This window comes from Tympanuchus pallidicinctus, unplaced genomic scaffold, assembly GCF_026119805.1.
Source record: "Tympanuchus pallidicinctus isolate F22 unplaced genomic scaffold, pur_lepc_1.0 scaffold17, whole genome shotgun sequence".
In the NCBI taxonomy this organism is placed as follows: Eukaryota; Metazoa; Chordata; class Aves; order Galliformes; family Phasianidae; genus Tympanuchus; species Tympanuchus pallidicinctus.
Genome location: NW_026294690.1, coordinates 314,005 through 330,699, shown reverse-complemented (window position 1 = coordinate 330,699; position 16,695 = coordinate 314,005). Strand labels below are relative to the sequence as shown.

General features: G+C 45.5%; 1 protein-coding gene and 1 long non-coding RNA gene across 5 annotated transcripts in view; both read left to right on the top strand.

Moving 5' to 3' along the window:
• Position 1: 1 nt before the first annotated feature.
• LOC128078397 (uncharacterized) lies at positions 2 to 5,127 on the top strand. Its single transcript, XR_008205637.1, has 2 exons — positions 2 to 4,644; positions 4,742 to 5,127. It is a non-coding gene; the product is annotated as an uncharacterized LOC128078397 (long non-coding RNA).
• A 914-nt stretch (positions 5,128 to 6,041) lies between these two features.
• Positions 6,042 to 16,695, top strand: part of DOCK3 (dedicator of cytokinesis 3) — a 184,548-nt gene continuing 173,894 nt past the window's right edge. For 3 of the 4 annotated variants that reach the window (XM_052678525.1, XM_052678526.1, XM_052678524.1), the window contains exon 1: positions 6,043 to 6,220. In XM_052678525.1, the coding sequence (XP_052534485.1) occupies positions 6,184 to 6,220 (37 nt within the window). In that variant the 5' untranslated portion in view covers positions 6,043 to 6,183. Of the gene's footprint in view, positions 6,221 to 16,695 lie in introns of all 4 variants that reach the window. The other variant, XM_052678523.1, reaches the window with a different exon arrangement.

Below are 16,695 nucleotides of genomic sequence, written 5' to 3'. Positions count from 1 at the left end.
ATCGGATGGATTAACAGTAACTTCATCCCTTTCTCAGAGTCATGTCAGTTTATGTAATTCTTGACTAATTGTTTTGCCGTATCATGCAATGTTCCTATTCTTTTGTATTCTATTTCTTTTATTCTGCACAAGGTTATCTCGATTTCATTACAGAGGTCAAAGCTTCTAAAACACATTTCTTTCATTTTTTGATTTGTTTTGCTTTTTTTTGTTGTTGTTCTTTTTTGTTGTTTTCCAGTTAACACAAATAGCACAGCCAAATGCCTTTGGATGCAGCTGTGACTTAGGCATGCAGTGAGACAAGGTTCCAAAGGCTTAATCTATAAGAGACTGAAATGTTTTTAGCATGCTGGAAACACAAGCAGGAGATCTCTCTCTCTCCTTGACAATTAGAGTATTGTCAAGTCTTTCACAGGAATTATATTTCATATTCATTTTGGATTCTGAAGTTTGCACGAAGACTTAACTATTAGTCTGTTTGTTCAGTGCATGATTTTCCTTTGGGCACATGACATTAGCAGTTAGAAGCTTGATTTACCTATCTATTGAACTTTTCACATTTTAACTATTTCAGATTAACAACAACAAAAAGAGCCACAAACTTTCTAATATTTATGTATTATAAAAATGTATTCTGTATTTATTTTGATTAGATATGAATAATAATATCAGTATGTTGTTGAATGGAACAGGCTGCTCAGAAAGGCTGTGGATGCCCCATCCCTGGAGATGTTCAAGGCCAGGTTGCATGGGGCCCTGGGCAACCTGATCTAGTATTAAAAGGGGAGGTTGGTGGCCCTGCCTGCGGCCCTTCCAACACAGGCCATTCTGTGATTCTGTGGGTGCCAAACCATGCGGTACCTGACAGCAAAATGGCCGCTGCTCCGTGTCTTGCCATGTGAGTGGGTTCACCTGAACTGGGAACAGTAAGCTGGTAGGAACGTATTTCTGCCTGCACCTTCCAGCCAGCTCAGAGGGAAATCAATCTGCTCCCTTTCCACAGGTCAGCACTGTGTGTAAAGGGCATAGAGCAAGCCGCTAAGTCTCCAGCCGCTATTCTCTATGAACCAAGGTTTGGTTGTCCCTAAACAAAGCAACACCATTAGAGAGAGCACTTAAATACGTGCACGAATAAATCTGGTTCTGCATTCATCTGTAGATGCCTGGCTAAGCATTGTGGTTGAAGTCAGCCCCTGAGACAGCAACCCTGATGGACTTCCAGGAGTGATGAAACCGCTGCTCAGACGGCTTCACTCAATTTTTTATAATCAAAGATATCTTTCAAGGCAATAAATAAGTATCTAACATCAGAAATTAAAGTCCAACAAACAAAAAGACCAAAAAAACCCACACTCACAAGAAGAGTTTGAAAATATTTCTGAACTCTCATTTCAAAAATGACAAGTGCTAATTGTTTCTTTGGTCATGTTGCTTGTATCCTGAATGTTAAAAGGAGTTAACAGAAAAAGGTATCAATTTGTCACAACAGTGCTAATTAATGTTTTACATTTTTTTTCTCTCTTTTAATAGACAATTTGCTGTAGTGAGTGTATCAGGGGTAAGTGAGAATGGGGCTGCAATAGTATTTTTCTCAAATTTCTTAAGTGCTTAATCTACTCTAAGTATTAACCTACTGCAGGGAACCTGCTTCAGCTGGGGAGTTGGAATTGAACTCCGAACGCTACTGTTTTGTGGTTCTAAGATTCATGCTGCATGAAGATTCAAACGAAAAAATGTCTCTTTTTGCAAATTGAAGAACAAGGTATTTTTTAGTATTGGGAAAATGTTTATTCCGCTCAAGCTGTGGTGTACTATAAATAAAGGTCCAGCTGACTAAAAAATTACCACCTGCACTGAATTTTTCATAATTATACTCGGTATATGCTATTGGTATTGAAACATTAGTCAATCTGTTCTCTACTTCTGTGCTTAAAACAATATAAAATAAAATATTTGTCTGACTTGATTCAGACACCTTCTAGGCAAGCAACATAGAAACTTACAAACTGTTTCACACTGGCACAAAAACATCGATCCGTCTTTGTACTTACGCAAGTCCTGCTCTTTCCTGTTTTTATAATTTGTTCTCAAGCAATATTTCAACTGGAGCAAAAGTAAGTTACATCTCACAGTTACAAATGTGATGTTTTTTGGTGGTTTGTCCTAAGCAATAATTATAGCAATAATTGTCCTGAGGAAAGGATGTTCAGGTGGATGAGGCTGTGGGGCAATAACACTGCAATGTGTAGTGCCTAAAAAAAAATAAATTGCTCTCATTTGCAGTATTTTAGATTTGCAGTGTGGTGGTTTAGGTCACAAGAGGGCTTTATGCTATAGGAAAAATAATGTAATTGAGATCGATACATCAAGGTTTGAGACCCCCTGCTTAAAAATTTCAGATTATTTCATCAAAGGAAGAACAACTCATTTGCTGGGACATGTGAATCCCCACTTTGAAGGACAAAGGAGGAAAACTTCATGTTTCAAAAGGACCTGCAATTTGTGGGAAATTGCGGTGGACTGTATTTGCTTCAGATCATTTTGGTTCTCCCTGCCAGGTAAGGAATTCATAATTAATGGGAAGGCAAGTTGTTTAATGGCTTAAGCCATCGTACAAACAGGAGGAGGATATGAACTGTATAAGAAGCAAATGTGCAAAGCTGGAACCTCAAGTGGAGAAAAGGAAGTAATGTAAGCGGATAATTTGAGGGGGTTAAAATTAATCCCTTGATTTTCTCTGATATCAGGGATTCTGGGCTATGTAGAGCAGGGGTTTGCAGTCATAATCTAAGTAGCAGTAGCAGCCCAGAGAATGGGGGGAAAGGGCAAAGCATGGCGATGCTCTTAACTGAAAGGGAGGGCAGAAGGTTATATGTTTCATGATACAGTGAGGCTGGGATAACTGAGAAGAATTTGCTTGCAGAAAGGTATGAGAACTGCTGCTGTTTGCACTCTGACCTTCCATTGTCCCTTGCACAGCATTCAAAAGAACTGTGCCGTTCCCTTGATCTAGTTAACAGAAAGAAACTGTGTCAAATCTCTCCATTCCCTAGCCAGCTGTCTTTCAGATCACATCTATATTATAGATTATATATATTATTAGCAAGATGGTATGGTATAAGACGTACATTAATTACTACTGTGTTGAACATTAACCTGTATGGATAAGGACAATTGCATCTGCTGTAACATAACCCTAAGCAACTCATAACACTTCAGACATAACAGCTCGTGTACACAGTCATTCTTAAGTAACTTTTAACACAGTTATTCAGAATGATTAATGATTCTTTTTCAATAAATAAGGCCTCGGAGTGTGTGTTTGTCATTGTTTCCATATAGTACAATACTCAAGTACTGTACTGGCTGCTCAAGTGATTTTTGTAAGAGGTGGTGGCTTTGCTCTGAAAAGCATTTACGTTTGGGATCCGTGATGTCCACTGATGTAAGTTCTTGTAAGAGCTCCGATATTTAGAGAAAATATAAAATGTACTTTAATTGCTGAAGTTAATTTTAACAAAACCTTTGAACTATCTAAGCACTCTGATGAAGTAGGCATTAGATTACAGTTCTGTTGTTATGGTTTTGAACTGTGCATTACTATAAGAAAAACAAAAACAGCTCAAGAAAGGCAAAATTTGAGCATAAAAACCTCCATGTTTCTTGGTTTTCTTTGCACAATGTTATTATGCTTCTTCTGTGCTTTACAGAACAGTATGGATACTGAGGTTGCAGAAGTCAGCTATGTTGAGAGGTAGAAGATAGCTGTTTTGCAGCCCAGCACAATATTGCTGTTCACTTCAGGTCTATCTTTCTGCATATGGATGATCCTGGGTACCCACTTGCTGCATGGGAGATTAGTGCCTCTGCCTCTTTACAGGACGAGATGTTTGTTCTGCACTACACTCAGGCTAAGAATATTTAACAAAGCAGTATGTATGTAGAGGTGATAGGAGACTCATTAAACTGGTGAACACATTTATCAGAGGAACAGATGTAAATACATTTGGTAACTTTAAGTTATGCAAACTTGCATTCTACTGACTCTACAGTCAAATGTACTGATTATTTTTCTTAAGCAGGTCATGCATTGTGCTAGTGACTGCTCAAAAGTAAATATCACCAACAGCAGCGCAGAAAAAAGTGTTGGACAGACATGAGTAGTATGTACTATATTTCAAATACAAGTCATTAGTCATTAACAGGACTCCAGCTGTTCATGCTAGCATTTACATGTCCATGATGAAGAAATGAAAATCACAGTTGTCTTTAAGCAAAATGTTTGTGTTTTTAGTTCCTTGCAGGTCCTGTTCTTTCAGCTGATTATGGACCTCAGTCTATTTCTCAAGTTTATTGAACTTCACAAGGTTCTCTCCTTGTATTCTCAAGTCCACCTTTATTTCATATTTACTGTAATGGAAAGAGTGAGCTTGGACATGGAGGTATTCTGAAGAAAATTCTGTTGTTGCTTTTCTGTTTTCTTTGTTCTTTTTTTCTTTCCTCAGAAAGAAATCTGCTTCACTGCTGGTCAGTTGGCAGAAGAAGAATCCAAGAACTACTGTAGAATGAGGAAACTGGGAAGAACTGACCGATTCCTGTCACTGCAGAGGTTTTTTGCTCTCAGTATTAACAAGAGATAAACAGGTATTTATTACTGGAAAAAAAATAATCTAAAATTATAAATACCACCAGCAGCCTATCTCCAACAGATGCAACTCAGTGCCAGTTTTTTGTCCCTTAGGAAAGTTATTTCTGCATGCTGTGGGAGTGCCTCATGAAGTAATGAAGCTATTGTAAATATATATGCCTAAATATGAATCTGAATTAAGAAGTGATTGAATAAGTTGTTTTTTCTACATCAGTAATGTAAAACATTTGTTATTGGCTGCTTTCTGTTTGTTCTCTGTATAAGAGAAGAAAAGCCAAACTCCAAGAGCAAACAAAAATCTATAGACAAAGCTAGCCATGTTCAGTGCTGAAAACTAAGTTGCGGGCACTAAAAAGAAGTAAATAATGAAGGTTTCCACAGCAACCTAAGTTCTGTTAGTGCAAATTGATGACTTTCATTCTGTTTTATTACATAATGATAGAACAGATACTCTATAAAAAGTGCTGGGTGCATTCGAAGTTGGATTATTCAAAGGTTTCGTGTGCTCTTAAGACCTGACATCAGCTAATTTAGTTCCAGAGGTTTTGGAAAAACGCTGTGTGTAGGGTGTCGTTTTCTTCCTGTGGCCAACCCTGTGCGCTGAAGCTGTGTTTGGGTTAAAGATCTTACTGGTAACTGCTCAGGAGGTGTAATCCTGGTTTGGTTTTTGCTCCTCACAGTGATCTGGGAGGTGATCCAGAAGAGCAGCGGGAGCGCAGCACGCTCGCTGCCCTTCAGTCAGCAGGGCCTGGGGTGAGCACGGCCCCTGCGTCCGTGCGCCAGAGCAGAATGTGGATTTTGCGGTGCGTTAACCAGTTCCTTGTGAGCAGCCGTGAGATCCAGGCTGTGGCCATTTAGGCGCCCCCACCTCCCATCCCCCTAAGGTAGAGATTAGCGTTCCGTGTTCTTTAAAAGAACTTTAGCTTGTAGGTAGGTTTTAGCGCTGGTTTTCACTCGAGATCGACCCAGCGGGACGCCGACCCGCCAGACCCCGCGCTGAGGAGGCTCGGCCCGGCTCTGTCAGCACCGCCCCCGCGCCTCGCGCCTCGTGCGGCCGCGCGGGAGCGGAGGGGCGGGAAAGGGCGGTCGGTGCGGCGCGAGCCGCGCGTGCGCGCTGCTCTCCATCGGCGGGGGGGCGCGGTAGCGCGAGTCCTTCGGGGGCGGCGGCGACGAAGACGGCGGTGACAGGAACGGCGGGGCTCGGGGCCGCGGAGCTCGGCGGGGCCGCGCTGGAAGAGCTGCCGGGCCGGCGGCGAGCGCTGAGGTGAAGCGCGGCCGCAGCCGTCTGCGCGCGGGCGGGCGGGAGGGGGGCGACCTCCCCCCGCCCCCCCCCCTCAGCCCCTCTCGGATCCCCCAGACCGGGACCCGCCGGGCGCGGGCAGCCTGAGGCGAGGGCCGCGCTGCGGCGGCCGCGGAGCTGCGCCCCCGTTGAGGGAGGAGGAGGAGGGGCAGCCGCCCCCGTTCCATGAGCGGCGCCCGCCCGCCCCGCTCTGCCCAGGGGACCCGCGGCCGGTGGCCGCCGCAGCGCCAGCAGCATGTGGAGCCCGACCGAGGAGGAGAAATACGGCGTGGGTAGGTGCCGCCGACACCCTTGCGCTGCCCTGCCATCCCCCGGCACCGCCTGCCGCCGTGCCTGGCCTCGGGGCGCCGTATGCTCCGGGGCCCGATGGCGCCCGCCGGCAGAGAACGCGTCCTCAGCCCTTCGTCCCCTGAACGCGCCATTCCCCTTCCTCCGCGCCTTCATCCGCCGCCGTGCTGTTTATGTGCGGCTGGGCTCCGCGGCCGTGGCGTTAGGGGGCGGCAGCGGCGCACCTGCGGCGGGAGCGGGCCGGGGGCTCGGGGCGGGAGATGATGGGCAGGTGATGGGGAGATGGAGACACGGGGACGGCCGCGTTCCGCTGCTGCCGCCGCTCGTAGCGCTCTGCCGGGGCTACGCGCCGATTCCTGAGAGCACCGCCGGTGGCTTTGTTTTTTTTTTTTTTTTTTTTTTTTTTTATTGCTGGGGCCGCGAATGCTGTGCGAGGTTTCTGGTAGGCGTGGAAGTGCGGTGCATCGCCAAAGGAAAACGCCCGCTTCGTTGATCTTCGTTTTTATTTTGCTTTAGCATGTGTTTTGAAATGGGTTGCGAGATATTTGCTGTGTAATAACAAAAAAAGTAGGCAGCGTGTGCCTGGTTGGCTTCTGAAACACCTCATTATACTTAGCAATGGTCCATATAGGGTTTTTTAAGTTCCGCCATGGATCGCTGGTTTCTGCAAATATGAAAAATACCCTCTGCCTTGCTACAAAGATCCGACCCGTGCTGCTGATGTGGGCTTTGGACGGCCGACACACACACAGTTAGAAGTCGCAGTAATGCTTAAAGCAAATTCTGAACGTGCCAGCAGGCAGCAAGAATGCACTGGAATGCTTTAGGTTAGGGTAGCACCCTGTGCAGCATGGATTTGGCTTGGTGTGCCACCCGGCTTCTGTAATAAACAGATGATTTCAGATTTTTTTTTTTTTTTTTTTGGAAAAAAAACAAAACAAAACAAAAAAACCCGAGCAATCGAGTGTGGTGTGTGTTAGATGAGAAGCTGTGGGGCAATATGTAGTCACCAGGATTATGTAAAAATTAACAAATTGCATTGCGCTTTGTGTGGTTGTTTGGAGGATGCAAAGTATCTGAAACTTGCTCATATGTGAAGCCCTGGTGGAAAGCCAGCCCTTTTGTCCTGGTGCTAAACTTGCAGGTATTGTTGCAGTGTATGCTTCATCTTTCATGTTGTGTTGGTTTTCCTCCTTTATGTGGTCGTTTTTCTAGCTGTGGGATGCTGGCACGGTGGGTTTGGGACTCAGAGGTTTGAGCTGTGCTTGGCCAGTGAGGGTGGGTGGGAAACGCCACTCGTGTGGGGAGTTTTGTGCCACAGGAGAGAGCGGTGCTGGGGCCGCACAGGGAGCTCTGTTAGCCCTCACGAGTCGGTTGTGCTCTGCTGCAGAACGTGTAGGTGTCGTTTTGTTGGGAGATGCGTTGCCAAAAACATAAAAGGGAAACAAAGTAGATTCTGATCTCTTGAAATCTTGCTAATTTAAGTTATTCCTGCTTCACAAACAAAAGAGTGTATGCTAAAGGAATTTTCTTTGTACAGGTTACTGGTGTGAGCTTATCTCTTGGGCTTTATTAATTTGTTTTTATTCAGCACTGTCCATCCCAAGAAACCCGGTGAGCTTTTTCTCATGTACTCCTCAAGCTCTGAAATGTTTCTGATGTGCCTTTGCACTAGGGCAGTGTGTGTCACATCCCTGTTGGGGGGGGAGTATGTGTCCTACTCCTGCAACACAAAGCGCGGCTCTCTGGTGAAATACAGTGGTGTCCCTGGGCAGGCTTGGCTGCCTGCTCTGTGCTTTGGGCACAGCAACGCTGTGCCGTGATGTAGATAATTTGGATGCAGTTTTCTTTATTGAAAGTAACTCTTGCTTTGTGCATTCCTCTCGTTTCACCCTGGGTGACAAATGATGAAATATGTCGACAGTCCATGAAACTGCAGCATTACCTCTTTAACTCCCAATGCTTTGCATGGTCTTATGATGTGAAATACCGATGGGAAAGCCACGAGACCGTAACATTTACATAGACTTTTTTCAGGAAGATGCCACGTTTCCCCTCTCAACATGTTGATACAGAAGGGTTTTGTATTCTGCAATGGCATTCAAAGAGTTTCAGAAGACATTTGTCACATGCTTGCTGGCACCCTTCATAGCAACGCCGACTCGTTACTGCATGAGAATTCATTAAAGTTATTGATGGAACATCAGCAGCTTTCTGGGAGTTCCGAAGTTCTTGTGCCTTCAGCTGCAGCTGAAGAAGCCTTGGGTGCCTGCAGCTCAGTGCAGCACTGCCTGGCTTGCACACAACTCCTCGCATGCTTTTGCAGCAAAGTTGCTCAAAAATCGCTTGGGATATTCAAAATAAAGAAGTGGACTGCAGCACTGACGCAGCTGAAGTTCTTCCTCCCTGCTTCTGCCTGTAGTCTGCTGCGACTTCAGCTCTTTGTAGCAGTGCTTGTAAGCAGTGCCTGTTGGGAACACACGTCCTGGGGTTGGCAGCACTCTCCTGTGGGCACTGCTGGGCACAGTCCTTGTACACAGTGCTGCTCAACACTCCGAGTGGGTTATTGCAGATAATGAACTCTCCAGCCCCCTAGTGTTCGTGTGGTTCTAAAGCAGCCTCTCAAAGCACTAAGCTTCTAAAGCAAATATTCTGTAATAACGATGAATTAAAAGAAAAAGCTAAGCAGGTGAAAGAGATCCCTCTAATAAATAACTGCTATTTAAAGTTTAGCAAATGCTTGTGAGCTGATTCATTAAATTAAGCTGCAAATTTTTGCTGCTTTATATTTGCAAGGAGCACGGTTAGGTGATGATCAAAAACAAGCCCAAACCAAAGATATATGTAGTTGATCCTGTACTTTGTGGCTGGCCATGCTAAACGTGTGGATGCTAAATCACAGGGAAGCAGGAAAACCTGCCTGCATGAACAGCAACTGCTGTTGTTTTGTTCAGAGTTACTGGCTTAAAATCTGTCGATTGCTTTGTTTGCAGAAAGTGAGTTTTGTGTATTTATTTTCATTATTTAATTGGTGAGAATAAGAAGTAAGTCTTTAAGCATGAATGCACAAAACAAATGCTTCCCTTGCTGCTAAGAAAGGCTGGAGCATCTCAGTGTCCTAGTTACAGTTCTGTACTGCAGCTTCTGCTTTTTGATTGGTATCTTCATTTTTTTCCCCTGCTGCTATTTGTTGGTTTGCACATCTTGCAACTCATAGTAACGTATGGAAAAGCAAGACTGTAAAACTTAGAAAAGGTCTGCCTTGCCCCCGTGGAGCTCCTGTCATCATGCTCAGTTCTCACCCCCTCACGTGTTAGGCGGTGGGTAGGTGAAGGAGTGCTTTGAGGTGATTGACGTTGCAGCTTCCCTGCATTGCTGAAGCAGTTTATTACATGTTTAAAATGAAAGGTTTCAGAGAGATTGAGAAAGGCCTCTCCAAAATTGGGTAGTTTTCCATGTTTGGTGGAGAGGATCTGGTTGGCCTGGTCTGCTGGGTCAGCCAGCCCATGGTAGGGAGGGGGCTGGGAGGTCCCTTCCAGCCCGAGCCGCTCTATGATTCTGTGAGTTGACGAGTTGGGAAGCAATATCAGTCACTGCAGCTGGGTTCTGTGTTGTGGGATGTAGATTGTATTCCATCTTCTCTTTACCTTGCTGCCAGCAGCTGTAAGAGTCTGGCAGCAGCAGGGACGTGACTAAGGATATTCTTCAGTGATGTGCTTTGGGACCGAAGCCATACAGAGGGATGTGCTCATAAACCTCAGAGTAACAGTTATCTGGGAGATGGTGGTAGTAGCTGTGGGCTTGCTGATTTGTCTGGAAAACTGGGTGGTCAGTGCGCTGAGTAGTACTGAGTTCAATTATGTTGCCCTGAAGAACGGTTTTTCTTTGTGAACCTGAGAATGAGCAAATGAATTCATCGGTCAGGGGTTATGGAAGAACTATATAAATGTTATTTGACCGAATGAGAAATGAATCACCCCTTGAAATGCCTCCGGAAAAGAACAGCTCCTGAGGTGTGTGACAGCAGAGACTTTCATTATAGACAGGAAAGCCTAGCGAGGCTTCATTTAATGGAGCAAGCAGTGCGGTTGCAGTTTGGTACATCTGTACTTCTGTTACTGAGATAACCTAGGATTGAATATGCTGTTTTGTGGGAAGAGATGAATGTGTCTTGGCTCATTTACCTTAGAAAACAGCAACCAGATGACAGCATAGCTATTCATGTGAAAAACTGGTCTGCAGAGCTGGATGAGAAGTGACCTAATACTAGTTTGCGATCATCTGAATGCTAGCTGCCCACATTATGCTAGAAGCTTGCCAAGCTTTTCTAGCTACAGGAGAAATAAGATTGAAAGGAAGGTTTTCAGATAGTGTGTGAAAGCAAGGAATTAGGCACTTATTTTTGCAGTTTATTGTGTGGTTTGTATGGAATGTTGTGTGCTGCTGCTGTAAGGAGTTGGAGTGTTGCAGTATGGGTTCTAACTTTTGTTGCTTTGATGTTTCTCAGAGTGCTTTGCTCATAGTTACGCTGTGGGATGTGTTTGGCCAACACCCTCAGGACTTCTGCTGTTTGCTGGTGGGATGGGAAGAAAATAATCAGGCTCACTTCCTAAGGATGGCAATCCTCAGGTGTACGAGCTATCTGTCCTCACCTACCAGTATCTCTCCACCAGTGGTGAGCAATGTTTTATGGTGGGAGTTGGCAGTCTCAGACATACGCTTCCTACAAATGTTATGAAAGTTGCTGATGGGATGGGAAAGGAAGAATTTTCTAGTGATTTGCAATACGAGAGCAAATAAGTAGCTACTGACTTGCTGAGAAGAATAGATAATGAAGTTCTCTCAAGAGTTTTCTTAGTCCAACTTGTTTGTTTTCTGGAGGACATGGAGGGGAGCTGTTAGTGCGAATGTGGAGTGACCGGGAGGCGCTTTGTGGGCAGGAATGGGGCTGGGAGAGACTGGCATTGCCTGGCTTTGTCCTGGGGTTGCGTGTGAAAGGGAACGGGAATATAAGTGCCTGTTTGTAGGTATATAGGCTTTGTGTTTGTCCAAGAAACAAGTTCATTGGTTTACTTCTTTTGCGTAGCTGTGCTCAGGAATAGTCTCAGCAACGTTATTTGCTGGCATTTAAATGCCCACAGAAAGAGGATCTTTGGGAATGAGGAAGGATGGTTCTTCTCCTTATCTTCATGAGCACATGAGATGGACCTACAGCAGTTTTTCTGATTTGGATGTTACTCAGTGGTTTGCAATAGTTCTGGTGGGAAAGAGCTGTAGATGCCCGATGACCTCCAGTCCTTGCTACAGTCAGAGTCATATATAGGATTTATATATATATAGGATGAAATGAGAGATCTTCTCAGGTGTGGGCGTGAGAACACTGACGAAGGAATTGAAAGTCTGAAGGCTTATTCAGCTGTTACAGATTTTGCTGCAACTTCTCATGCTTCAGATAAAAATATTGGGTGATTTGTAGGTTGATAAAGCTTGTTTTGCTCTCTCAGTTGCAATTTTCACTGTGTAAAAGGCTGAAGGAAGCATGAAGTAGCATCTTGTTCAAAGGCAGGTGTGCTGATTGCTTTTGTTGTGAATCAATTTGAATACCACTACATTTTACTCTTATTCTGTTTCAAAATCTGTGTGCACACTGAGCTTCAAGATAGAGAGATGGAAGACCTCAACCAAGTGACTGATGATAGAATCAAATCTCCCATCAGGTGTTTGGAAACTAAAATCAACTCGGTAATCTGCACTGAGGTCCTGGAAGCATCCCTTAGGCTCTCTGCAACTGTAGTTCCTTCCTCTTAGACCTGTAACCTGTGTTATTTCAAACAGTCTCTAGTCAAAACCCAGTGAAGGCAGTAGGAAGGCTGATAGCTGTGGGCCCAGCAGGCTGAGGGCTTTGGAGCACTGCACTGGGCCTTAAGGAGAGCTCGTTCTGCTGTCAGTGATAAACTCATATCAGCACTCTGACACAGAAACAAAGGTTTCTCTAGATCTTGTGATGTAAGTAAGCTTATGAACAGTGTTAGTGTTGGCAGTAGTGGTTAATTTTTTTTTTCTAAATTTGCTTTTTTTTTTTTTTTTAAATGCAAGTCAGTGAGTTAGCCAGCTTATGTCCAGATGATTTTGCCAGCTGTTAATACTCTTCCCCTTTCTGTCTTCTGATCTCGTTAATGAAGCCTTGCATACACGTCGGACCCAAAGGAAACGCTGGCTGAGCAGGAGCGGGTTGAAAGCAGTAGTGGCTTTTTACAGGCCTGTTTGTGTGCACCCCAACACCCCATCCTTCATGGTGCTGAAGGACATGTGATATGGGCTGCCCTGTCAGGAGATGTGGCACAGGAGAGCACTGCAGATGGGTTAAGTAGGGGCTGCTGGGCACTGCTGGAGGTGCTCCTGGCAGCAGGGCCTGGTGCTGGGAGGCTGATGCTGTCTGTTCTGCCTGTGCTCTTCCTCACAGGGGATGCTTGCCTGTGGCAGTAGCTGCACGAGGTGGCCTGCCTCACCTCACTGTGTTCTCCTTGGTGTAACTTGGGTGCAGGGCTTTGTCACATGTGTGCAGGGGAGGAGCGCAGGCACAAGTAAGGCAGTCTCAGCCAGCACGGGAGAAAAATTCCCCCAAAATACACAAATTACTGCAAAAACCACTTAGTTTGCTCTGAAAGTAATGCTGCCTGTGTATTTCCATGGAAACAGCAATAGATACAAAGAGCACAATAACACTGTTAGGTAGAGCACATTCTCAGCTACAAAACAGCATTTTTTAGCGCAGTCACCACCTTCAGTAGATTTGCACAGATGAACAGATTAAGGTGCTCTTCATTTCATGTTGTGACAGCTGTGCATGGCTGACCAGAATGTGCCTTGTCTGTCATGTCACTGTCACCACTGCTGAAACGCACCACCCACCGCCTCCCTGTGCTCACATCGCTGTTTGTTCCGCCAACGTTCAAGTGTCCGGGGCTGTCAGGAGGTGCCATTTTTTGTGCATGGAGGAATTCAGTGACACACCTTTGTTTTGTATGCACTTTCATGTCAGACGCTGTTCTTTTCAGACTGCCCTTCTGCTGCCATCTGTCTCATGGCAACAACATATCACAGCATTGGTGGGAAATTCACCATCTACTGCCATCCTACCAGCATTTGCCTCTGACATTGTGGACCAGCATAATGAAATAGAAGGCATTACTTTCAGAGCAGCCCTCACAGTTAATTGAAAACTGCCATTTGAACTTTGGTGTTGATTTGCTGTGTACCTCACACCCTCGGTTTTGTAAACAGCCTAAAGCTGAATGACTGGCAGCTTAGTTGTTGGTAAACAAGAGCGGCAACAGTGCAGCTTCCCTGCATCTGGTGAAGAGGTTCCCTTCTCTGATGTTCTTCATCACAGCGGCACGCGGCAGTGATGTTGGGGGTTTTGTGGTTTTGGGATTCTGCTGGCTGCCATTCAGGTTGCTGGCCTGAAATATTTTTTTTGTTTGTTTTTAATTAATTTGTTTTTGTTAGAAAATAAATGAATTATTTCAACTTGAGTGGGGGATGCAGTAAGGGAAAAAGAAGATTTTGGTTGTGTGTCAGATGATGTTGGTAGCATTAAATGATGTCCGTTTGCTGGAGTCGAGATGAGAAGAGAGAACGATTCTGTGAGGAAAGCATCTCCTGCTCTGTCAGGTAAATACGTCAATTCCTGGAAGTTTGGTAGGAAACACATGACCAAACTTGAAAGTTTTCATGTGTGACTTGAGAGGCTTCTTATCAGTGTTGCGGGCCATCTTCAGATCTCCCCGAGTTCTTGTGTTGCAGACTGTGTAGGCTATGATATTTCATCTAGGGCTATCAGCTGGGGTGCTGAATGCACTCTTATCTACCTTCTTTGTCCCACCTTCTCCTGATGGGGAATGTGCAAATGGATTGGAACCACCAAGGTAACTTCATGTGATAGAGTTACTTGGCAATTAGCCAGCAGGGCTGGCAGTTGTATGGTGTAGTTGGTGTAGAATGGGGGCTGGGGTGGGCAAGGAGGGCAGGAAGGGGCCTGTTTGTGGCTTCTTGCTTTTTGGGGAGTTGTGGGGAAGGCAGCACTGCCGCTCCTCAGGGCTGCTCAGTGGTAGGCAAGGAGCAGCAGTGACTTACTGTCAGGGACACGAGATGAGTTCTGTTACCACCTGCAGCCAAGTGTTTGAGCAGGCTGCCTGGGGAGGCAGTGCCACCTCTGTTGTCCAGGGCAGCTGGTCCTGAGCTGGTTTCTTGTTGTGTCTCCTGGTGTGCAGCAGCGCACTGGAGCTCTTGCTGGCTCACGCTGTTGGCAAGGAATGGTGCAGAGCAGCACCACAGGGGGTGGGATTCTCCCCTTTGTAGGCTGGCATGAGGCAGCCCCTGTCCCTGCCCTAAGGGGATGAAAAGGGGTTGCCGTGTTCTTTCCGTGTAGAGGGAATGACGTATGGGTGGGGACTTCTGTTCCCCCAGGAGAGAACGGGGGAGCTGTTAGCTGGGTGTCGATGCATGTGGGAGGGGTGAGCGACCAGGAATGGTGCCTGCAGGGCTGGGAGCTCAAAGTCAACTCCTTAATATAAGTAAGAAAGTGGACACCGCTGTGGGCTTTTTGTTTCAATCCCACTTCTCGACACCAGGATGTGCAAAACTATTTTAAACAGCTCCTGATTTTTGAGCCTAATCTCTATTTTTGTCTCAGAGGGTGGGGGAAGGATGCTCGCAATAATTCACTTTGCTAGTTATTGATCACCTTTCTTCTCAGGCATCTGTTTCTTTTTTTGCACAACTATTTTCCTACCATGACTCAGGAGGAGGAGGCGGCGTTGCTAGGCAGCCGCGCGCCCTGCAGTGCCGTGCGATGGCTTCAGGCCTGCCTGCAAGGATGTGCTGCTGCAGGGCTGTGCTGCCGGCGGCTCCTGGCTCCGTGTGCACCACGCAGCATCCTGGCAGCAGCAACTGCTGCCTAGCAACTGCTGGCTGGCCCCGAATACCTTCACTTAATTGTGTTGTAATTTGGGTAATACTCAGTGCCTCGCGTTTAGCAGATTCCCTTCGATTCTGCAGTATTTTTTTCTTCAGGGTTTGCCGCAGAAGTTCATAAAGACTATTAATAAGGTCAAAAAATTCTTTAGCTCTCTTCTAAGGCGAGTCTTTTGTTTAATCCCTTCTCTCCTATTGTAACGTTTGGATGGCTTTTAATCAGCTTTTGATAATCTTTTTTTGGTGTGTGTGTATTACATTAGTGCCTGGCAGTTCCAATCGGATTAGAGCTCTGTTCTGCGATGTGTGCGCCAGCATACTGAGATCCCCTCCTGCACACCCTGCGTGTACCTGGGTAGCAGCTTCTTGAGGCTGTAGCTGGGCTCGTCCTTTCCCTTGTACTGAACCTCTTTGTGTTGTTCTTCTTACCTCACCAGCAGAGCATTCTGGAGGTGTTTGTTTCTAGTTTTCTCTGTAAATGTACCTGCTGAGTGGGGCCTGATTTTGCATGTAGCTTTGGCTGTCTCAAATTAATTACTGACAAATAATCGGTCATGCAGATACTAGGAGGGTATATTTTGAGGGTGAAGATGCTCTTCCAGGTATTTGTAGAATGAAATGAGAACATTTTCATCTAAATTGCCCCAGGGTTCTGTTCCCTTGTCAAATTATCATCTGGGTCTGACAGGGGAAGCTCTGTTGCTGCCAGGCTTCATCAAGCTGTTCCTCAAAAAAATCAGTCGTAATGACTTTTAATTTCTGATAAAAATCTGAAGGTCTTTTTTCCTTCATAATCTATTCTTTGGCCTTTTAAACAGTCAGGCCTACAGTGTTCTGTTTGCAGGAACAGCTCCTCTTTGTAGGCAGAAGGGCTGCAGTTCTGTGAGGCTGATGCTGGCAGGTTTGGGCAGTAAGGGTCCTTTCCCCCTGCAGGGGGTTGTGCAGCACAGGTGCCTTGCTAGCAGGTGAAGCTAGATGTTGGCCATTGGGTGAGTGTCTTCTTGTCATATTGCTGTGACTGAGAGACTTTTCCCTGTCTACAGTATGCAAGTACGAAGACTCAAATAATTGGAAAATACATTTCTTAGAGGCCAGAGGATTCTGAAATTATAAATGCTGTGGACAGGAAGAACTGAAATTGTTTGCTCTTTCTTTTAATACAAGGCAGAGGCGCTGGGAATGCCGGATCTGAACAAATAGAAGTGTTTTCTATGTGATGCATGGTTGAAGTGTGCAGTCCTGGGGTGATGTGGATATTAAAGTTGTGGGAAAACATCTGGGTGGGCCTGGAGACAAGCTGTTTTATACATGTGTAAATTCTAATGCTAGTGAGAATCTCTGTCTTAGGGAGTCCCAATCCCAACATTCTCAAGTTGTGCAAAGCTGCATCTTTGTTCTCATGCCTTTCCCTCACCTCCTTGTTCTAGCCTCTGTTAAGGGAAAGGTATTGGGTTTACTGCTCTCCCCTAGTTTATGTGGGGGC